General features: G+C 40.0%; 1 protein-coding gene across 1 annotated transcript; it reads right to left on the bottom strand.

Moving 5' to 3' along the window:
• Nucleotides 1–1765: 1765 nt before the first annotated feature.
• LOC117302485 lies at nt 1766–23104 on the bottom strand. Its single transcript, XM_033786440.1, has 8 exons — nt 22934–23104; nt 16939–17032; nt 12644–12838; nt 11393–11452; nt 6110–6223; nt 5887–6000; nt 4768–4945; nt 1766–4055 (listed from the first exon to the last, which is right to left on the bottom strand). Exons 2-8 carry the CDS (start codon nt 17008–17010, stop codon nt 3961–3963), a joined length of 828 nt encoding a protein of 275 aa, XP_033642331.1. The 5' UTR covers nt 17011–17032; nt 22934–23104; the 3' UTR covers nt 1766–3960.
• Nucleotides 23105–24253: the final 1149 nt, after the last annotated feature.

Here is a 24253-nt window from a genome sequence, read left to right as displayed (position 1 = left end):
GGGTGCTTAAGCAAAATAGAGGCTTTTTGTTTGCTTACCTATGTAAGCAAAAAACCTTGCTTAAGCAAGGGTATGAAATGAAAAATTTGCTAGGTGCGCCCGTTAAGCACAACATCGACCGTTACGGGATGCAGCTCTTTGAAACTGGGCCCGGCACTATGAAATGAAAAACTTGCTAGGTGCACCCGTTAAGCACAAAATCGACCGTTAAGCAGCTCTATGAAATTGGGCCCAGGTCACTGGGGCAATAATATTCCTGTTATCTTTCTCAGCACCTTTACAGCACAATTTATGTTTTTTTTCCAAACAAATTTTCAACCTGTACCCACATAAGTACCTCGTAGTAAAGTATATTGCTTAAGGACCGAAGTATCATCACCAGGGTTCAAACCCACATCCCTATTGACTAAAACAGTGAAACATTTAAAAGCCTTCTTAAAAGCTATTATAATCAAGGAAATGCCAATAAATGTTATAAATACCTGGGATAGTTTATCAGCATGGCCTGAACCCTCGAGACAAAAGAGGACACCAGATGAATGGGTGGACCGTGCACATTTTCAGCCCTCTATCAAGTTTAAAGGTAGCATTTTTAACTCAACTTGTAGACATTCAGCCATGACATGCTACTGTAGAATATTCCGGAGTTGTAACATGAGACCTTACCGGTGGCTGAACAATGCCATTACTGTAAACACAGTTCCACCAAATAGGAAATTCCAAGAGAATTTTGTCATCATGTTTGTGCACGGAAAGTGTGGTTTTGCATTGCTCTCATTGTAACGATTTTGATGCCAATATTTTCAATAAAGTCTCATTAAGAAGCTGCAAATCCCTATATTTTCACCCTCAAAATATATGATAGAGGGGTAGCTGTCAGCTATGAGCAGGACAGTTTCGCGATCTCCCTTATCACAGCCCAACTTCACGCCGTGCACAACGCAAAATCCACAGTGCGCGAGCTCGCTCAAACATCAGTAATTTACGTAGTCTAACCATACTCTCAAAAGAAACCTCTTTTGCAGTAGACTACTGGGAACACCAAACAGCAAATGTGATTTAAATCAATGTCACAAATATTCAACTGTTTTTAGTTGTAAGTGTTATTCATTGAAAATACAGCCAATTATGGTCCATCGGTACGAGTGTTCCCATGTCATTACTGTGTAGCTGTGTTTTTCTATACCCACGATAGGTCACATGTAAACAGTGGTAGCGCAAATGTATTAATGATCCCATTTTCAAAAAAGCAGAGGTTAAAATGAGGTTTGGGTCAAGTTCCTGCTTCATTTCCTGACAAGATACGCCATATTGAGTTCACTCATGATAACTCTCTTTGACTGTGATGAACCAGGATTGCTTTTTGATAGACATACTCTGTTTATTTGGTAATTATAATAAAAAATAATATCAAAGTCTTACATGTACATAGCGCTCGTATCTACCAAACGAGGTACTCACACTGCTGAGTAAATACAAACTTTCAGAAAGATAGGTTATTGCAGTGATGGATTCTGAGACCCAATTATTTAGCACCTTATAAGGGTTTACAAGGTGCTACGACGCATACAACAGCCACAGCCAGGAACACCGGGACGAACTCGTTCTGTTTTCGATAAGTGCACTGGGTTCTTTTACATGCATTACACAACACATGGGACCAACGGCTTTACGTCCCATCCGAAGGACAAAGCAATGGTTTATAAGTGTCTTGCTTAAGGACACAAGTGTCACCGCTGGGGATTTGAACCCACACTCTGCTGATCAGAAACACCAGTTTGAATTCAGTGCTCTTAACCGCTCGGCCATGACACTTCCACGTTTTTATGTTTTGTTTGAGCATGTTCATATTTGGCTTACAAGAAACATGGATTTCATGGGTCTTCTTCACATGTTATTTCCTTATTTTTGACAGTATTTCAGTTTTTCTGTTCATAACAATGTACAATATTAAGTATTTAAAAAAGACAAGAACAATTCCTGCCAAATAAACAGCAATAACATGAGAATAAGATAAAAATGACGTTACTAGAAAGGTTATATGGTTTAACATAGAAAGGTTATATGGTTTAACATGCAGCATACAGGGTATAAGAGATGATGATCAAGTCCTTATAAGGACTGTTCAGGGAAATACCGGAACTTGGGATCGGATCAATCCAATATAGTTTACAAATATTGACTGCTTCAAGTGCTATGGTTAAAACTATGTCTCCCGAGGTGATCCCCGGAGCGTTCTATTTTCCCGAGGTGAAGCCGAGGGAAAATAGAACGCTACGGGGATCACCGAGGTTTGTACTGTGGTGGATCAATTGGGAGTTTGGTACTGTTGTGGATCAATAGGGAGTTTGGTACTGTGGTGGATCAATAGTGAGTTTGGTACTGAGGTGGATCAATAGAGAGTTTGGTACTGTGGTGGATCAATAGGGAGTTTGGTACTGTGGTGGATCAATAGAGAGTTTGGTACTGTGGTGGATCAATAGGGAGTTTGGTACTGTGGTGGATCAATAGGGAGTTTGGTACTGTTGCTGATCAATAGGGAGTTTGGTACTGTGGTGGATCAATAGGGAGTTTGGTACTGTGGTGGATCAATAGGGAGTTTGGTACTGTGGTGGATCAATAGGGAGTTTGGTACTGAGGTGGATCAATAGAGAGTTTGGTACTGTGGTGGATCAATAGGGAGTTTGGTACTGTGGTGGATCAATAGGGAGTTTGGTACTGTGGTGGATCAATAGGGAGTTTGGTACTGTGGTGGATCAATAGAGAGTTTGGTACTGTGGTGGATCAATAGGGAGTTTGGTACTGTGGTGGATCAATAGGGAGTTTGGTACTGTGGTGGATCAATAGGGAGTTTGGTACTGTGGTGGATCAATAGGGAGTTTGGTACTGTAGTGGATCAATAGGGAGTTTGGTACTGTAGTGGATCAATAGGGAGTTTGGTACTGTGGTGGATCAATAGTGAGTTTGGTACTGTGGTGGATCAATAGGGAGTTTGGTACTGTGGTGGATCAATAGGGAGTTTGGTACTGTGGTGGATCAATAGGGAGTTTGGTACTGTGGTGGATCAATAGAGAGTTTGGTACTGTGGTGGATCAATAGGGAGTTTGGTACTGTGGTGGATCAATAGGGAGTTTGGTACTGTGGTGGATCAATAGGGAGTTTGGTACTGTGGTGGATCAATAGAGAGTTTGGTACTGTGGTGGATCAATAGGGAGTTTGGTACTGTGGTGGATCAATAGGGAGTTTGGTACTGTGATGGATCAATAGGGAGTTTGGTACTGTAGTGGATCAATAGGGAGTTTGGTACTGTAGTGGATCAATAGGGAGTTTGGTACTGTGGTGGATCAGTTGGGAGTTTGGTACTGTGGTGGATCAATAGGGAGTTTGGTACTGTGGTGGATCAATAGGGAGTTTGGTACTGTGGTGGATCAATAGGGAGTTTGGTACTGTGGTGGATCAATAGGGAGTTTGGTACTGTAGTGGATCAATAGAGAGTTTGGTACTGTGGTGGATCAATAGGGAGTTTGGTACTGTGGTGTATCAATAGGGAGTTTGGTACTGTGGTGGATCAATAGGGAGTTTGGTACTGTGGTGGATCAATAGGGAGTTTGGTACTGTGGTGGATCAATAGGGAGTTTGGTACTGTGGTGGATCAATTGGGAGTTTGGTACTGTGGTGGATCAATAGGGAGTTTGGTACTGTGGTGGATCAATAGGGAGTTTGGTACTGTGGTGTATCAATAGAGAGTTTGGTACTGTGGTGGATCAATAGGGAGTTTGGTACTGAGGTGGATCAATAGGGAGTTTGGTACTGTGGTGGATCAATAGGGAGTTTGGTACTGAGGTGGATCAATAGGGAGTTTGGTACTGTGGTGGATCAATAGGGAGTTTGGTACTGAGGTGGATCAATAGGGAGTTTGGTACTGTGGTGGATCAATAGGGAGTTTGGTACTGTGGTGGATCAATAGGGAGTTTGGTACTGTGGTGGATCAATAGGGAGTTTCTCTTCACCTCCAGCTGTGTATTGAGCAGGTAGAGGACTTCCACCAAAAGCACCTAAAATGAACAAACAACACCTCATTGAGAGGCATACATAACTGTTTATAAGGTATAATAGAAACTAGAAACAAAATATCAATATCACACTACATGTCAAAGCTTGTTGTAAAGAGATCCTGTTTAGATTTGAGATCAATTGCAACATCTCCGCTCAGTTGGCAATCTCACCTACCAAAATCACCCAGTATTGGCAATCTTACCCACCAAAATCACCCAGTATTGGCAATCTCACCCACCCAAATCACCCAGTATTGGCAATCTCACCCACACAAATCACCCAGTATTGGCAATCTCACCCACACAAATCACCCAGTGTTGGCAATCTCACCCACCCAAATCACCCAGTATTGGCAATCTCACCCACACAAATCACCCAGTATTGGCAATCTCACCCACACAAATCACCAAGTATTGGCAATCTCACCACTCAAATCACCCAGTATTGGCAATCTCACCCACCCAATTATCACCAAGTATTGGCAATCTCACCCACCCAAATCCCCCAGTATTGGCAATCTCACCCACCAAAATCACCCAGTATGGGCAATCTCACCCACCCAAACCACCCAGTGTTGGCAATCTCACCCACCCAAACCACTCAGTGTTGGCAATATCACCCACCCAAATCACCCAGTATTGGCAATCTTACACACCCAAATCACCCAGTGTTAATCTCATTTTCTTGACTGGTCACATTGTACATACATACCTGCCTGTTGAGCTCCTTGGACACCTTGAATTGGGACACCTTGAATTGGGACACCTTGAATTGGGACACCTTGAAGTGGGCCACCTGTATACTGAGGCTGAGCCACCTGCTGGGTGTACATTGGTTGAGGTTGATAATTCATCCCAACAACTTGCATTGGAGCAGCTTGGTACTGAACCTATCACAATGAAATCAACTCCTTACCATAACAGAATACCATCACATTGCGGTTAACCTTTATGCAAACCCTTTGACATGGTGCATAATACAATCATTGCACGCTGTGTCAGGGTCTTTGGTGTTTTGTACACCTGATGAGGGGGAGATGGCATCAGAGGCAGCCGAGGGTGCCATTTGCCCCTGAGGGTGTACAAAACCCATTGACCTCATCACAGAGTGCAACAATTGTTTTCTTATACATGTACCTTGGTAACATATTCCTCTTCTAACAAATAGGCATTGTCTCATCTCCAAACAGCTATTACGATGGAGTAGGCATATTTTAATGAGAAACAGCCAAACAGTTGATAAAATAAAAACAATTATTCACTGTTCTCTCGAACCCCAGAGCTGTATCATACATAGCGCTGAAAGTGACCAACGGTGGGGCAATCAAGGTAATGTACATACACTGGTTAACGAAACTCATGGTACCCTCTGCACTGTGCGTCATGCGCTGTGCCATACCTAAGCTATGTAACATGCATTTTTATATCGCATCACCAAATTGGTTCAATAAAACTGCATTATCGGCTACCGTGGTATAAAATGGCAAAATGAACGAGGAACATGAAAGAAACATTATGCAGGAAGGAATGTGCCCATAAAAGCAGACATTATTTTAAAGCTGCTGAGAGCCACAGCATGACACTGAGGTAGCTGACTATTCAAGTATGTAGGAACTGTCTAATGTGGTTGGTGTGAACTACATGTACGTAGTTTCAACTTTGTCTAATGTAGCACTTCTCAGGACAGAAGCAAAACATCAAATATGTTTCACCTGTTTTGGCTTGTATGTCTGTCACCATTGGTGTTAATTTAGTAAAACTATAGGCTTACAGAAATGTTCTGCATCAATAAATGTATTTTCCCCCATAATATTTAGTGTGTAATACATACCACACATTGCTTGTTTTTGAGTGCTCCACATGTCATACTTGCACCTATGATAGCAATAATAAGCTCCACCATTGAAACCAGGGCTATTATTGAGTTACATGCAACGCTGGACATCTGTTGGCAAAAAGGAGTAACTGTACATTAGAAGGTTTCAAGTTTAAAAATTGCAGAGAATCATCATACTGTACAATCGTTACCACAGAGACAAATCTGTTTGACTTACATAGTATCCTCCACGATTAAACAGAGGTCCAATAGCTGCAGAGATTGAGTGTAGAATGACTGCAGCCCCTGCAGCAGTAGCAGATATAATACTCATTACCATGAAAGCCACCACCTGATTAGTAAAACAACAACAAGTTATGTCTTCGTTATTTTAATACTAAAGCAATTGTTAACAATGTCAATTGCATGTATTTTTTTCAGGACTGTGTGCTGTCTGCTGATGGTCAATGAATTGCCGCATTGCAAAGTATTGTGCAAATCATAGTGACTCATATATATTGCGCATGAGGAAAGGTTGACTTTTGCCCTTCCATCATGGGCCAGAGGTTCAATCTTGAGATCCGTTACAATTTAATCAGATCAGATAAGAGCAAAGTCAAGTAAATTAGAGCATTTCTAAGTAAGAAATTAGCAACAACAAAACCCCATAAACTTATATAATTAAAACATTTTAAAACATACTATAATTTCAAGCATCTTGTTATAGACACCATGTGGCCAAGGTATAACAACATTATCTACAACTCCATCTCACGCCATTAATAAAGCATTTAAACCAGCCATATTGCCATTATTTGTTTTTTAAACAATCATTTGCATTTTGGTTGGCAGCTACCATTTTTGGTGAAAGCTACACATGTACCACTGCCTCGGACGGCCGCAAACCGCTTTCTTGGTAGGAGATTTCAACATTCATGTTGACGATCCCCACAACAAAGAATCCAAGGTCTTTCTGAACATGCTGGATGCTGCTGGTTTACACCAATTTGTATCTTCATCTACTCATCAAGCTGGACACATACTGGATCTTGTTATCACTGAGAAGGCTAACAATCTAGTATCATGCGTCGATCTGAAGTCAGGACTTCCTTCTGACCACAAAGCTGTTCTGATATCACTGAACTTTAAGCGACCGAAAGCTACGAAACAACTCATCAAATGCCGCAAGATCTCTGAGATCAACTGAGATCTCTTCAGGAGAGACATCTTAAACTCTGGCCTTCTCCACTGTCTGTCTGAGGACCCCTCGCATCTAGCGGAGACGTTTAACCATGTTTTGTGTAAGCTGCTAGACAAACATGCAACAGAGCAATGTGTACCTGTCTTCACTCGACCTTGTGCTCCTTGGTTCAACGCGATGTGAGAGAGGCAAAATGTAAACGACGTTGTGCTGAACGTTAGTTTATGAAGTCTCACCTTGAGATAGACAGGCAACTTTATGAGCAACAATGTAACTCCTATAACCAGCTCCTGATGAAATCCAAGTCTCATTACTTCACCTCAAAGATAGAGAGCAACGTAACACTAAACAGCTGTTCCTGTTCATAAATAAACTCACTGCACCAACGTCACATCAAGTCCTCCCTGACAGTAAATCCGATCAACAGTTGGCTGATGACTTTGGACAATTCTTTCTCAAGAAAGTTCAAGGTATTGTGTCTTCATTAGGAGGATCACCTCTTCCTATGGATAATGTGTCATCATGCAACTCTGCGTTCATTGACTTTGATCCGGTATCAGAGGATGAAGTCCGTAAAACTGTCCTAGAGAGTCCTCCCAAGTCCTGCAGGCTTGACCCGATACCCACCACTCTACTCAAGGAATGCATCAACGAACTTGTTCCATTTATCACAAAACTTGTCAACCAATCACTAACTATTGGTATTGTTCCAAAGGTTTTTAAAATATCACATGTTAGACCTGAATTAAAGAAACCTAATCTGGATCGAAATGAACTGAAAAATTATCGACCAATTGCAAACCTGTTGTTCGTTGCAAAAGTTATGGAACGTATTGTTTCTAACCAGCTTTGACTGTATCTTGAGGAAAATTGCTTGTTTCCGAGTACACAGTCAGCTTACAGATGTTTCCACTCAACAGAGACTGCACTGCTGAAAGTCTATAATGATCTCCTACTGGCTGTTGACAAGGGTCAGGAGGCCATTTTAGTAATGCTAGACTATTCGGCAGCGTTTGATACTATTAATCATATCACTCTAGTTGAGCGCTTTTGCCACAGGTTTGGAATTGGCGGTACTGCATTGAAATGGTTTAAGTCTTATCTTGAACACCGAGAACAGAGAGTTGTTATTAATGGCGTTGTTTCAAATCCTCTACCTTTGTCATTCGGTGTGCCTCAAGGCTCTGTTTTAGGGCCTCTTGAGTTCATTTTGTATACCAGTCCTCTGAATGATGTTATAATGTTCATAGTAATATATGTCATGTTACTTACGCTGATGATTCCCAACTGTATGTAATTGTTAAACCCTGTAATCAATAGGTTGGCATAAAGGAACTCAAAGAATGCATTGTTGACGTCAAAAAGTGGGCTCTGAATAATTACCTCAAGCTCAATGGCGATAAAACAGAAATAATGCATAACATCTCAGTTCCGCAACTCATCTAGCTTGCCTGACTTCGTTATAGACAATGCTGTGGCGACGACTTCAACATCGGCTAAAAATCTCGGTGTTACCCTGAACTCAACTCTAAACATGCATTCTCATATCTGAGCTGCATTTTTTGGCATTCACAAAGTTGGGAAGATTCAGAATTTTTTGGACAATTCTTCAACTGAACGCCTCATTCATGCTTTTGTCACTTCCCATTTTGATTATTGCAAAAGTCTCCTTGTTAATCTGCCTTCCTCTCATCTCATGCCTCTTCAGCGTATCCAAAACACTGCTGCACGCATGGTTACACGTCCACAGCGTCATGAACACATCATTCCTATTCTCAAACATCTCCACTGGCTTCCTATCATTCAACGCATTCAGTTTAAAATTCTTCTGCTCACTTTCAAAACTCGTATTAATGGTCAGTGACCTACATATCTCTCAGAACTCATTCAACAAAAAATTCCTTCAACCGGGCTATGATCTTCCACATCCTCTCACCTTCAATTGATGCCTGGTCCTGTGACAGAGCTTTCTCTGTTGCAGCTCCCACATTATGGAACACTCTCCCTCCCAAAATTCAACATGCTTCTTCCTTACAGACATTTAAAACTATGTTGAAAACTCACTTGTTCAAGTCTTTGTAGTTAGCCATTCTGCAGCTTGTTATTTTCTGTTAATTGTGTTTATTTCTCATGTTTATTTCTGCTTTTGTTTGCTTATTTTGTTTATATGTATTGTTCTTTATTTGATGCTGTTGCCCTGGTTTACTATAGTCTTCACCAGGACACCTGAGCACCATGCACTTAGAAACGTAGTATTAAGCGTGGTATAAATTTGTGTTATTATTATGCAGTTTTGAGTTCTACAGAAGATATCTCACAGTCTGCTACAGTTCAATGGAGTCAATACATGGTCCCTCACAACAATACCTCACTTGATAGTAAAATTCAAGCTGAAAGGTTTGAAGGATTGGGTCACTCTTGCTGATTGTGTTTTGTAAGTAAATGATCAGGGATGCCAGTGGCTCCTTCACAGCCTGAAAAAACATTTTGAAGGAAAAAGGGGACCCCCTCCCTCAGACCCCCAAAAATATAAAAAACATAACAGCACTTTTTTAATAAAACATAAAGAAAAAGGAAATTCTGAATGAAGCCCCCCCCCCCTTTAGTCTGATTTTAGTCTTGAATTTCCCGTTTATATTTAGTACAAATTTCAAATCGTAAAAAATGAAAAAAAAAAAAATCGAGAATTTCTGCCTTTATAGTTTTTTTTTTTTCTTCAACCATGTTGATGGGTGCGTAATGTGAGGATCGGTTGTATAAAAAACTTCTTTTGCAATAAAAATTTTCGATCGGTGTCATCAACGCACATTATTGGGAGGGTCCAGCAACTTACCGCAAACTCACCGGCAACTCGCTTGGTGCCGTCAACTCGCCGTCAACTCCTCCAAAATAAATTTAAAATCCACAAAAGATGCATAAAACTATAAAGTATAAGCTAAAAGAGAATTTGAAAAGCTTTAGGCTACTTTTTGATATAAGATTTTAGTTTTTTGTTTGTGAAAAAAATATCTCTAAGCTACAAAAGCCGTCGGTCGCCATCTTGCTTTTGCACAGGCCTGTACAAAACCGACAACAGAGGGCCCTTTTCTATTTTTAAGAGTCTTGCCTCAAGGCGTGAATGATTGGTACTGCATGTGTAGCACTGCAATTTATGTTAATTGATCACTGAGGCCTTAGGTCAAGACTAGCTCATACCTGCCATCTTGGTAGTGGTTGAGTTGACAGCGAGTTGACGGCATATATTATTTTATATATTTTCTCTGACCAGATGAATTACGGAGTGCCGGATTTTTGTTTTCAATAAAATATATTTCGTCGGCCAATAAGGAAAACCATGATTTGAAAGCATATTCATTAATACCTAAGACAGTTTATCCATTCTGATTGGTCGAGAGGGCATCACGTGAGGGTGTTTAAACGGATGATATAACACCAGTAAAAAGTGTTTAAACATGGCCGTGACACGTGAGCTTGCACCTGTGCTTATATAAGACAGTTTATTAATTCCTCTTGGTCGAGAGCAACGGCTGGAACAGTTGTGCCACATCACGCGATACGCGCGACGCGCACACCAATCTCCTTGTAAGGAGTTGTTTACCAGAGGGCCTTACCATTTCATAGGGGTGTTGCGTTGAAAGAAATCATTAAAAGATTATAATTTTTGCATCTTTTTACTTTTTGACCGAAAAGGTATTTATGAATGGGAATCACAGTGTGTTGAATCGGTTTTAAACTAGTGGTTTAAACCCGCCGAGGCCTAGTTCTTGATAATTTACCTCGACTTTGTCTCGGTAAAATTATCGAGAACCAGGCCTCAGCGGGTTTAAACCACTAGTTGAAAACCTCTTCACCACACAATGATTTCCTTATTTTGGAGAGTTGGACTTGGAGGAAAACGAACAAGTTATTCGCAAGGTAAAAGGTGCCACAATGGTATGTTGAGAATATTTTCTTTAACTACTTTTTTAACAGTTTGTTTCATTGAGACGACAGTACAGTGGAGCAAACTTGTGTTCAACTTTCCACGTAATGAACATTTACCTTACATACAAATAATGTTTGTTAATTTCACTTGACATGACCTGTTTTAAGTTTTTATTTTTAAAGCTTCGATATGATCCAAGAAAAAATAAATTCATCCTCCACAAAATAAATCAAATTTGTGATGCATAAAAGTAATCCCAAGGAGAGTCATCAAAGAATTACTAGGTACAGTACAAAACCTTGTCACTTTCCCTGTTGCATTCAAGAGTTCATGTAATTGACTCAATGTTTACTTGTGAGTGCTTAAGGGTTTAAAGAAAAACAAAAAATACTCACTAATCTCTTTGATTTCTTTGATGCAGCTACAATGCCAAGAATTCCTGCAACCAAATACAACTGGAAAAAAATATATAAATGTATAAGTCATGTATAAGTTACACCAATTCGTTGAATTCAGAAACAATTTGAGGTATCTGACCATTATAATCCTTCTATGAATATATGAAATGAGCCGCAGCGATGGCATAGTCTTTGATAAGAGAGAGAACTCAATGTATGTAACCTCTTAAGCTTGTTAAGTTGGTGGAATGCAAGCTGAATCACGCTACTCAAAACACTCTTATAAACAGTTCTTTAGCCTTAGTTTAAAAACTGTTTAATTCTTCAAAGAACTGACCAGTGTCAGTGGTAAGAGAGAGGTCCTATAACAATACCCAAACACTAAACTTGAATCATCAACTCCTTGAACTGTGATCATATCTGGACTGTGGAAGTGTCGTGGCGAGCGTATAAGAGCACCAAATTCAAACTCTGGTGTTTCTGATCATCAGAGTGTGGGTTCGAATCCCCAGCCTTGACACTTGTGTCGTTGAGCAAGACACTTTACCATTGTTTCGTCCTTCTGATGGGACATAAAGCCGTTGGTCCCATGTGTTGTATAACGCATGTAAAAGAACCCAGTGCACTTATCAAAAAGAGAAGGGTTCGCCCCGGTGTTCCTGGTTGTGGCTGCTTAATGCGCCGTAGCACCTTGTAAACCCTTATAAGGTGCTTAATAATTGGGTCTCAGAATCCATCACTGCAATAACCTATCTTTCTTAAAGTTTGTATATACTCAGCGCCTTGAGTACCTTGTTTGGTAGACACGTGCGTTATATAAGACTTTGATTATTATATTAACTAAACCAAGTTACTAATCCCATGTAAAGCACTTGCAGGATCCCTATAGATACATTACATTAACATTATCTCTATACATACATACATACTACATGAACCATGCTGTTTACACAAAAATGTGTGACCATACTACAGAAGATGAGTACTTTATGCCAGTACTCACCAACAGTAGCATTCCTAGAAGGGAATTTAACCCCCTTTGATCATGCTTCCAGTTGAATTTTTTTCAAATTTTATTGAATGAAATACCAGGAAGATTCTAAAACTGAAAAATGGCCAGATATGCAGAAATCACTGTGGTATTTTTTTAAGAAACTGAAAGTTCTCCGGGGCTATTGGGCAGTTGTAAGTAATGTTTTAATATTTTATTTAAAAAGTTTTTCCTGATTAGTGAAATAGGCTACTTACCCCAATTCCAGCCCAGATTGGGAAGCCGGACAGTGATCCAAGAGAAACGGTAAACGTTAAGAGGAGAATCCCCAGGACAGCACAGCAGACTCCACAAACAACTTGTACAATACCCATGGCTCTAATGGTCTTGTAGTGTCCAACATCACAACACCCAGTGCCACCATAAGAAGCTCTGGGGAGCTGTACAGTAACCTAATGAATGACAAGTTAATTAGGTCAATTATTGTATGCATGTCAAACACACCAACCCAAATTTTTAATTGACTGTTTTAAACTTTCTATTTATCGAAGCAGTTCCAATAATGAAACATTTCATACACTTTTTAACCATAAAGAACATTGACCTAGTGGCTTTTTTCCAGGCAAAGTGTGCGTTAACAGTACAAAGGTAGGGGCACTATATGTACATCAAATGCAGGTTTGTTTAAGAGGCTCTGCCTGTAAGAATGTACCAAATTATGGGGGTGGGGTATGATTCATTGGTTCTCAGATCTAACTTCTAAACAAAACAGAGTGATGATGTACATCATTATACCAAACAAATAAATAAAAGGTTTGCTGACTCTCGGTTTGGGAATACTAAAGTTAGACGAATACAAAAAAACATTGATGGGATCTTGTTGGCGCAGATACTTACAATGAGAAAAGTGAATATTGTGCCAATTGGGCTATTTGAGGCTACAAAATTAACTAAGATATTACTCCAAAGGTCTTCCAGGAACAGAGAAGAACATTCCCTATAAAAGAAACCATAATTTTGTTTGCATATTTCGAGCATTTTTCAAAAAACAAAGGTGGCGTGATCTAATAGAACTTATAGAAAAGGGGTTCAAATAAGTCACAAGATCTTATGATATCCAACTATAATAAGGGAATCAATGTGTGGTGAAGAGGTTTTTAACAAGTGGTTTAAACCCGCCGAGGACTGGTTCTTGATAATTTTACCGAGAAAAAATGCCTGTATGTATGTATATTATGTACTTCACGTTGGTTCGGCACAGAGTATACAGCTATTTAAAAAATCTTCCTAATTCTTACACCGTTGTGCTATATCAAGACGGCTTACTAAACCCATCATCATGCCCGGCGACAAACAACCGGCCACCAAGGACAACATCAACGCAATGGTTTGGAGTTTTCTTACGCCTTCGAGCAAACAAGCTGAAGGACTCGAAGAAGACCAAGAGGCGGAGAGAAGGGAACCAAAGGCAGTTCAATTTTAACCTGCAGTTGACATCTAAGTTTTTACAAAATTATTTTACTATTTTTTGTGCTAAATAATTGCTCAATATACAGCACCGGTAAATTACTCCGGCCTCTTTAACCTTCAGACGGCGCCTGGTTTTAGACAGGCAGCCGCTTGTGCCACAAATAAACCAACACAAACCCAAGAATTGTGTATGTCTGTTATTAATGGTGTCCTAATTCAAATATGTTCGGTTGAACATCCATGTGTGACTTAGAACATCCTGGTTTTCTTCACGGTGCATGGGCACGCATTAAGGCTGAGGGCGCGCTATGGAATGCGAGGCATTGTGTTAAGGGTGTGGCGTAACTAAGATCACTTCACGTTGGTTCGGCACAGAATATACAGCTATTTAAAAATATAAAAATTAAAAATCTTACAGTCTTACATTGTACATCTTCATTTCTTTTTCCTAGGAAAGCAAGAGATCTGATATTATCTGCATTGGAGAAAGCAGAAAACTACACCGAAGCGGCCCAACAAGAATGAAAGAACAGTTTAAAGAAGTCAGAACGTTGAGACTACTGGCATTAGTTCTTTTCGTCGCCCAACCCAGTTTTCCGCTTCATACAACACCAGCTTCAGTCGAGGCAAAGGCGGGGGAGCATGCTTCCTGTGTGGTAGCTTCACCCACTGGAAGGCTATGTGCCTTAGATGATACAGCTTCAACAAGCCAGCATCCACAACAACTGGCCAGTAATGTTAAGTCAATTAATGTTTGGTATAGTGAAGATAAAGATCCTCTCATAATTGGTACTGTGGATAACTATTTCTAATATGAGCAAAATGCAGGGATTCCTAGTATCAAAGTTGGGGTAGATTGAAAAGTCATTCTGCTTTTTGGCGATCAATTTCCCCACCAGTTGATACTTTGGATGTCATTGAACATGGATATGTTATACCTTTTGTTTCAGAACCCCAAACAATGTTCCATAAAAAACAATAAATCTGCTTTGAATCACACAGATTTCGTACCCAAAGCTATCCAAGAGTTATATTAACTAGATACAATAGAGGTAACAAAGTCTAAGCCATTCGTTTATTAGTTAATCCATTGACAGCTTCGCCTTATTCTAGACCTCGTTCTAGTCCAACGAGTATGTACACATAGAGGAAGTGCACGTAAAGTTTGAAGACATGCGTAGTGCATTAATGTTCCTATGGTTACGTCATTAAACTTGATCTGAAATCAGGATATCACCATGTTGTCATATGCCAAGAACACGTCAAATACCTTGGGTTTTCATGGGATAATAAAGGTATGCAATCATTTGATAGGTTTAAACAGCTCCCCTTCGGTCTTTCATCTGCACCCCATAATAGTATTCACCAAACTTATAAGACCACTGGTAAAGAGTGGATGGGTGAAGGGAAGTCAATTGTGGTATAATTAGACGATGGGATTGGTTTTGCACCAACCTTATTGGAGGCGTTGGCAGCTAGTGGAGCTGTGAAAGGGGACATTCTCCGGCCAGGGTTCATTCCAAATATCCCAAAAAAGTGTTTGGATACCAACAGAAACAATAGAATGGTTTAATAGGGTTCGAAATAAACCTAGATTCCGGTACCTTCTGCGTACCACAGAGGCGCACTTGAGCATAAAAAAGGGACATTCAATCCATGGGTCCAAGTTTAACAACAGCAAGGGCTCTTGCAAAACTTGTTGAAAAGATAATGTCGTGTAATTTGGTGATAGGTAACATAAATTTAATGACCAAATATTTACATCTTTGTATTGAATCCAGGTCAACATGGGATGCACCAGTGGCAATCCAAGCAGAGGCAACAGAAAAGCTAATTTTCTGGAACAGTAATGTGGGAGAAATAAATGTAGGGGTGATTGGTGTACGAAAAGAATGCTCACAAATTGTGTATTCAGATGCAAGCTCCACGGGATATGGTGGGTATTCAGTAGATACAGGTGAATGAACCGTACAAGGTATGTGGAATAGAATAGATTCCCTAAAGAGCTCTACTTGGACAGAGCTTAAGAAGGCGGTAGATATAGTTCTGAAGTCGCTTATAGAAAAAGCTGTCCTGCCGAAGGACCAAGTGGTTTCCAGGTAACCAGGCTGTTTCCAGAATAACAACCAGAGGAAGTATGAAGAGAGATTTACAAGACATTGCCTTGAGTATTTGCCAGACATGTTGGTCCATAATATTGAAATGGAGTGGGTCCCATGGTCGGAGAACAAGAGAGCAGATAATCTCAGCAGAATTTTAGATCAAGACAATTGGGCTGTTTCAGATTATATTTTGTCGTTCTTTTCTGCGCCTTGAACACCCAGCAGGGTGGATACGTGCGCATTACAAGTCTTATTATTATTATTATTATTATTATTATTAAATTGGGTCCTCACCCCATGGATAGATTTGCCAGTTCTTACAACAACAAAACTCCCAGGTTCAATTCCAGATATTGGAATCCGGGTTACTGATAAACATCCACTGGCACTACATAAGCAGTAAGCAGGGCCTACTACTTAAGTGCATTGCAAAATGCAGTTGGAATGCAATCGTGGTATAGCATTATATAACAATATACCACGATTGCATTCCAACTGCATTTGGCAATGCACTTAAGTAGTAGGCCCTGCTTACTGCTTACATGTATGTAGTGCCAGTGGATGTTTATCAGTAACCTTCGGATCTTTTTTACTTTTTGTAAGTATAGACTTGACAATTGGAATGGCTGGAAAAGCGTACACACTGACCTTGACCACTCTCAGGTTTTTAATAAATGATAGTTACTTGTTTTAATGATTTTTTTAAATGAACTCTGGTGTTATCGGTGGTTTTAATGAACAACCATCCCATCTAAACATTTTTTACTACTACATGTATTTAACATCCCTAAATTTCGTAATGGTTTTATTTTTAGCCTGTATCTCCCTTTAAAAGAGTTATGTGCATTTCTGAGACAGCTGCAGTACATGCTAAACTGGACGGTTAACATGGTTAAAGTATTGGTTCTTTTTATCAATCCATAATCTGGATGTAGCTTTCAACATGTACAGGGTACTAGGTTTTTTAACACATACTGTACCATTTGCTGTTGGGGTTGTGCTGCTACATGTACATACATCGGAGCAGGAGCTTCAACATTGACTGCTGTCATAGTTTTATGGCTGAAATTTCACCTGGAAAAAATCAATCATCAAGTGAACAATTATTGCTTTTAAAAACACAAGGTGGGTCTCTCCAAAAGCAGGATGTACTTTTGGTCCTACATTGTAGCCTACTTCACAAGTTAATGGTAAAAAGCACTGGAAAGCTTTTTTAGAGAAACCAAATGGCCAAAAGTGCGTTGAACGCGTTCGACACTTGAAAAAAGCTGACCCAAGTATAAGTGTTCTTGACAATAATAATAATAAAAGAAATTTATAAAGCGCAAAAACAATAGCAGAAAGAGTCCCCCTCAAGGCGCTGATTCATATGATGTCGGGTAAAAGTACACCTTCGAACAATAGTGTACCTGACATCATTTCTGGTGTTCCTCAGGGCACTTAACTTGGACCTGCGGTGTTTATGACCCCATTCCCAGTGGACCCCGCAGTGATCTCCCAATCCGAGAAAAGGGCGATCAAGACCCCTGAAAGGGCGATAAAACAGAAACAGGCTCCCGTGGGAATGCGAGAGGATCAGGATCTAACCGTAATTTTTGGATCCTCCTCGGGAGTAGGATTTAAGTGGGATCAGACCCCGCAACTTGCTAGCAAAACAATATTCTTTTCAACCCACTTCCGTTCCCAAAAAGGAGGATACGCGATCATACTCAAGTGGGAACGCGACCGCGATTTCACGCCTGCAACTGATCTTGTTGCAGGATCCCGATCTCGCAATTGTGGATCCAGTGGGAACGCGGTCCATGACACTTGTGAATGATGCCGCTGTCAACGTTCAACCAGACAACAACTCTTGCAGTCATGTTCACCGTTTCAAATAAGACTCTGTGGATCTTACTTTGGTGGAAACAACAATTCACAACTATCTCCCGTACGTACCCAGGTACAGTGACCGGTCCAATTCTAACTTGTTTTGAATGGACATGTGTGCTTTGCAAGAGACAACAGAAGCCCAACGATTCTCTCTCCCGATTCTCTCTGCAGTTTTAAACTGCACAAAACAATCCAAAAAAGAGACACTCGAGAATCTGTTTAGGTTTTATTTCACTGGGGATTGCTTTGGGGGTTTCAATGATGCAATGCATTTTGCTTTAAATCTATGAATTGAATTTTACCACAAAAAGTCGCAACCATGAGGAATTGTAACCCTCCATCCTCACGATGGTCACAACCACCAGGAATTGTAACCCTCCATCCTCATGATGGTCACAACCACCAGGAATTGTAACCCTAGATCCTCTCGATGGTCGCAACCATCAGGAATTGAAACCCCATCCTCCCGATGGTCATGACCATCAGTATTGTAACCCTCCATCCTCACGATGGTCGCAACCATCAGTATTGTAACCCTCCATCCTCACAATGGTTGCAACCTGTTGTAACCCTCCATCCTCACAATGGTTGCAACCTGTTGTAACCCTCCATCCTCACAATGGTTGCAACCTGTTGTAACCCTACATCCTCACAATGGTTGCAACCATCAGAAATTGTAACCCTACATCCTCACAATGGTCGCAATTATAAGGAATTGTAACCCTCCATCCTCACGATGGTCGCCACAATCAGGAATAGTAACCCTCCATCCGTCCAATGGTTGCAACCATCAGGAATTGTAACCCTACATCCTCACAATGGTCGCAATTATAAGGAATTGTAACCCTCCATCCTCACGATGGTCGCCACAATCAGGAATAGTAACCCTCCATCCGTCCAATGGTTGCAACCATCAGGAATTGTAACCCCCCTACCCCTAATGGTCGCAACCAACAGGAATTTCCTTAATTGTAACCCTCAATCCTCCCAACGGTCGCGACCATCAGGAATTGTAACCCTCTATACTCTGGATGGTCGCGACCATCAGGAATTGCACCCTCTATCCTATGATGGTCGCAACAATCACGAATTGTAACCCTCCATCCTCCCGATGGTCGCAACCATCAGGTTTGCAACCCTCCATCCTCACGACCATCAGGAATGGTAACCCTCGATTTTTGTTTCAGTTGCCAATTAAAGCCATCACTGCATGTTACATGATGATAGAATGGAGAAATGCCTTGCTGATAACAACAATAGCTTCAATGATTTATGTCTGGTAAAAGCACACCAGGGTCATTAGTGAGCCATTTCGGACATAACTATTTTCCGTCCAATTTTAAGGTATTTTCTTGATACTAGTTTCTATCAACTAGTAAAATAGGAAACCAGAAAGTTTAACATTTTTCCCAAGGTTGTTTAGCCCAGCACTAAGTGCAATTGTTTTCATAATCTCAGATGCGCCGGTTTAAGTGTGACAAAGTGCTAAAAACAGTGATGCATATTTCCGTCCACAACTTTGTTATGTCCGAAATAATACACTTCTCTTTACAACATGTACCCCTAGTAAAGAAATCATTCAAGTTAATAGATGTAACAAGTGGTATTGACTTGTCAATTAATAAAAATCTTCACCTGAAACAGTTACCCCTAAACTCCACGAGGGAGGTGGATTAAGAACTTTCCGTCCACATGAGTTATGTCCGAAATAGAAGTTATGTCCGAAACGTGTCCAATGGAAGAATAAACATTTTGGGGCAAGTTATAACATTGAAACTATGACACTTCTTATTTTGTGTATTGAAGAATGATAATTAAAAACATATAGAACCATTAGTAAGTTTATAAACGTTTTACTCCAAAATATACTGAAAAACCCATTTCGGACATAACTGTTATATCCAGAATTCACTTAATGCTTTTTTTGTATGACTTAAACTTATTTTGTATGTGGGTGGGGCGAATATTTTGTACTTCATCAATTCAACTATTAACTAAAAACATAAATTGGCATTTGTGAAATAAATAATAATTCAATTGAGCAAAAACTACAAAATGATCATCACATATGAAGTCTCTCTCCCAAAAGGCCCAAGCTTTCAATGTGGGAAGTTAAGAATGGTGATGTAAAGAATCTTTATTTTTGAGTCTCAAATAATGTGTAGCTAATTTATTTGCACCAATTATCCCAAAGTAATGCTGAAATTTGAAGTGTTTTGTTCAAAATTAACTTTTCCTTGTGTGGACATATTGCTGTTTCGGACATAACTAAAGACAGTGGACATACAAATAGGTAATGAAACAGATAAATTGTTAAAACTTCCACAGGAGTGTGTGTCTGGGTAGGTTTGACTTGCATTTCTGTAAGAGTACGCATAAAACCTGTATTTGATGATGTACACAGTATACATAGACTACATGACAGTATACTACAACAAGCACTACTTCTGCACGCACATAGCACACTGTATACCACACTTCTGCTGCAGTAAATAGGTAAGTGATAATTGTGTTGTCTTAAAACAATCATAAGACCTGAATTTAAACTATTTTCCAGAGATTCCTTGCATGTTTTTGTAGGCTTAGGAAACAAAGAGCAGATTTAAATTTTGTTGCAAAAGGAACCAGGTAAGATCTGTATAGACTGTTTCTGTATCTGAGAGTGTGACTTAAATTGCTTATTAATTATAATTAAAATAAGGTCATATTGTTATTGCTTTCCTCTTAAACCAAAGTTTCTTTCATTTTTTTCAAACTCATCAGGATGTCAAAAAAGGGTTACTTTGTTTGGCCAACTGGAGAGAACAAGCAGTGGAAGGCATCCCTAAACATGGTGATCTCAATTCCAAACCCTATAATAATGACTCAAAGGGGCGCCTGCAAGTGGAGTGATGATGATGTGTCACAAATTTAACAAAAGCTGGCGTTATTGTAAAGCATGAGTATTTACCTGTCATCCAGATCAACCAAAATGAAAGACAACTGTGTCCAAGTTAAATTTGTTTGTATTTTATATGTTATTGGCAGTTACTTGGTGTTAAAATGTCTTTTGAGTTTAAATTGGTTGTTTCAGTTCTCTTCAAACATGTCACCTACATGTACTTTTTACTTTGAAGATGGTTTTGACATGGTTTCACTGAAAAGGCCTTTAACTTGCTACATTCTGTAATCTGTATAGGTCAGGCAGCTTAATGTTATTTGGGGAATATCTTGTTAGTAGACCATCTGCTGTCTTCCAGTAGTAGATTCGTATTGAACAAACTGCAATGCTACAATAACAGTTATTCAAATAACTTCCGAAATGATTTTTGGGGTTGAACAAAGAGTTGACTAGAGTGGCATTCGAACCAACGACCTCCGGATTAATGTGCCGGCGCTCTACCAACATAGCTATCTAGCCCTATATTGGCGGTGTCCCTATTTTGTCAATATCTTTGTTCAGGGGTGCCAGTCAGAAGCCATACAACCGTTAACTGTCAATCCCCTTAAGGTGATCCCCTGGCTGCCGCTTCCCAGGTTGTATCGTAATTTGGGTGTGATCCCTGGTTGTATGGCTTCTGACTGGCACCCCCAAACAAAGATATTGACAAAATAGGGACACCGCCAATATAGGGCTAGATAGCTCAGTTGGTAGAGCGCCGGCACGTTAATCCGGAGGTCGTTGGTTCGAATCCCACTCTAATCAATTCTTTGTTTAACCCCAAAAATCATTTCAAAATAAATCAAAAATATTATTCAATTACTACTTAACAAATTTAATTACATTTTTGTCCTAAGGAATTATGGCTACTATATAAGAATCCAGAGATATCATAAGGCATGAAAGTAAAACACCCCCCCCCCCCCCCTTGAAGCACACACACTTCATAACAATCCGTTTTCCCCCATTTCAGACCAGTAATGTTTGGTTTCAGGAGATAAGAAACCAATCTATGATATTTTCTCTTTAATGTAGACTTAATATTTTTTACGCTTATCGGAATTTATTAAAGTATGCAGTTATATCAACACTTCATTTTCACTTAAAATATTTTAATTTTTTCCCCATATTGGCACACCATAGAATCCCAAATAGTAACCACCTCACGTGATCCATCTAGTGACTAAAGCAGAATGAAACTCAATCTAGCAGATAGTAATTTTGTTTTAAACTTTCGAGGTTGGATGATGTTTCTTTGACTCATTTGAATGTTATCAATATAAACCACAAGGGAATGTTGACATAATAATGGATTAATGCACTAGTGATTTGTACCAAAAATCAATCATTTTATCTATGTTTGAGCATAACCAACGGCAGATAACTTTATTATCAGCATGATTAAGCCTGATGAAAAAACAGACCCTGAGTAAACTGCATAGCTTCTGTCACCGGTGCAGCTTGCACAATCTCGCGGTAAACGGGAATCAAAGTTGGGGTTCAAAAAACATATGAGGGTCGATAACGTATGACGCTACGATAGTAAAATTGCATTTTTACAACATAAAAACTGAGACTAAAATAGTTTTTGTGATTGTTTTACTAATTTCTCAAAAACTACATCCATCATTATCTTCAAACTGTAAATTTGGACACTGTGTAAAAAGCCAATAATATGAAAAACAACCAGAACGGTCTACTGGTTTGTTTGTTTATTTTTATCTGGTAAGCAGAGGATATATATACATTTTTTTCCATTTATGAATTATTAATGCTTTTGTTCTGGTAATAGAAGCGAATATTAGCAGGGTGGGGGAGGGGTAGCCCACCTTGTTGAGCTGTTAATGGCTCCTTTTAACATCGGTCTCATCACTGACCAATGTTAAAAGCGGAGCCATTAACAGCTCAACAAGGTGGGCTAGGGGAGGGGGGGGGGGGTAGAACGAGTAGTGTTAGCCCAGTCAAGAACCCTTTTTCAAGGATGGAGTTGACAACAACAAGGACGGAAGCAGATTATTTTTCCAGGGGAAAACCCCGCGGCCTGCCTGCGCACACAGAGGGCATGATTGACAGGCTGCGCGCGGTCGGTGGCGAGTCGATCGATGGCTAAACAACTAGAACTAAGACGTAAGGATATTTCACTGAATTGGAAAATTAATAATAACAAAATAATTGTGTTTTACCTTTCTTGGTTGTTGATATACAAATCATGCAAACAAATTTAACTTCATTCGTGAACTTGAACGTCGTGTATAGTGTAATTCACAGCCGGCCACACCCGTCACATCACACGGTCGACATAATTATGACCTTACTCTATGATATGACTGTTTGGGTAGGTCGAAAAGTGCCGAGTCGAGTTGACGTTCCGCATACGTACGTTTGGGGACCGGTCGACCGTTCCAAAACTATAGTTGGGACAGTTATGCCAGGATGATGCTAGACTTGTGGACAAGTCGTTAAATCAGCCCACGCGGTGAGTTAGTCGAGTTGTGGCGGTGCTCTCGCGAGATCACTGCTCTCGCGCGCGCGAACTCCCCGCTCCCCGATTTCATTCATTCATTTCATTCAATGGTTTATTAAAAATCTATTCAGTTCGATGCCAGCAGCAGAATTACATGAACAGTTACATAGTTAAACATTTGGAGTAAAACATTGGGTACGTTCGTTTATTGCTCCATGGTTCGTTTAGCTTCGGGTCGACCCTGGTGTGGGTGGGTTTTTTTCCTAGGACGAACGTGTGCAGATAATTACCCACATTCGTCCTGAATTATTTTTTAGAATGGAACATACTGTTGGGACCAGGGCCCAATTTCATAGAGCTGCTAAGCACAAAAATTTGCTTAGCATGAAATTTCTTCCTTGATAAAAACAGGGTTACCAACTAAATTTCCATTTGTTGCATATTGCTTGTTGCTGGTCCTCAGCTGTTGTTTGCTTATCCTAAAAATCACGTGGAAATTAGGTTGGTAATCCCGTTTTTATCAAGGAAGAAATTTCATGCTAAGCAAATTTCTGTGCTTAGCAGCTCTATGAAATTGGGCCCAGTGAAGAAACCATGGGCTCGAGCTGGTTCAAAATGGTCGACCATAGTAGTCAACCAATGGTCGACCAGCCTGGGTTCGAGTCAAAATGGTCAGCCTTTAGTTTTGTGCACACTCGATCTTGCTCCAAGATGCAGTTTTTCGGTGGAGTAATTCGACGCGACGAAGGACTCGACGAAAGTTCGACTTGGGTCAAGTCTATGTATTTTGTGAAACGCCGAGTTTTCTTTCAAAAGTCATTTCGAAACACGACTTTGGTTTGAGGTTTGAGCTCCGTCCGCCTATAATACAGTGTACATCACCCAAACGAGAAACCGGTAATAAGAAACAAGATGAGAGAGGAATAGCAATGACACAACTGTCGTTTTATTACACACACATAAAACAATATTAATATTACCTTTTATGTCATTAATGTCATCAAACACTAATGGGCATAATTACAATGACAATTCATAG

This window comes from Asterias rubens, chromosome 18, assembly GCF_902459465.1.
Source record: "Asterias rubens chromosome 18, eAstRub1.3, whole genome shotgun sequence".
NCBI classification, from domain to species: domain Eukaryota; kingdom Metazoa; phylum Echinodermata; class Asteroidea; order Forcipulatida; family Asteriidae; genus Asterias; species Asterias rubens.
Note: the sequence above shows the minus strand (reverse complement) of the source record. Positions and strands in the feature narration are given on the sequence as shown.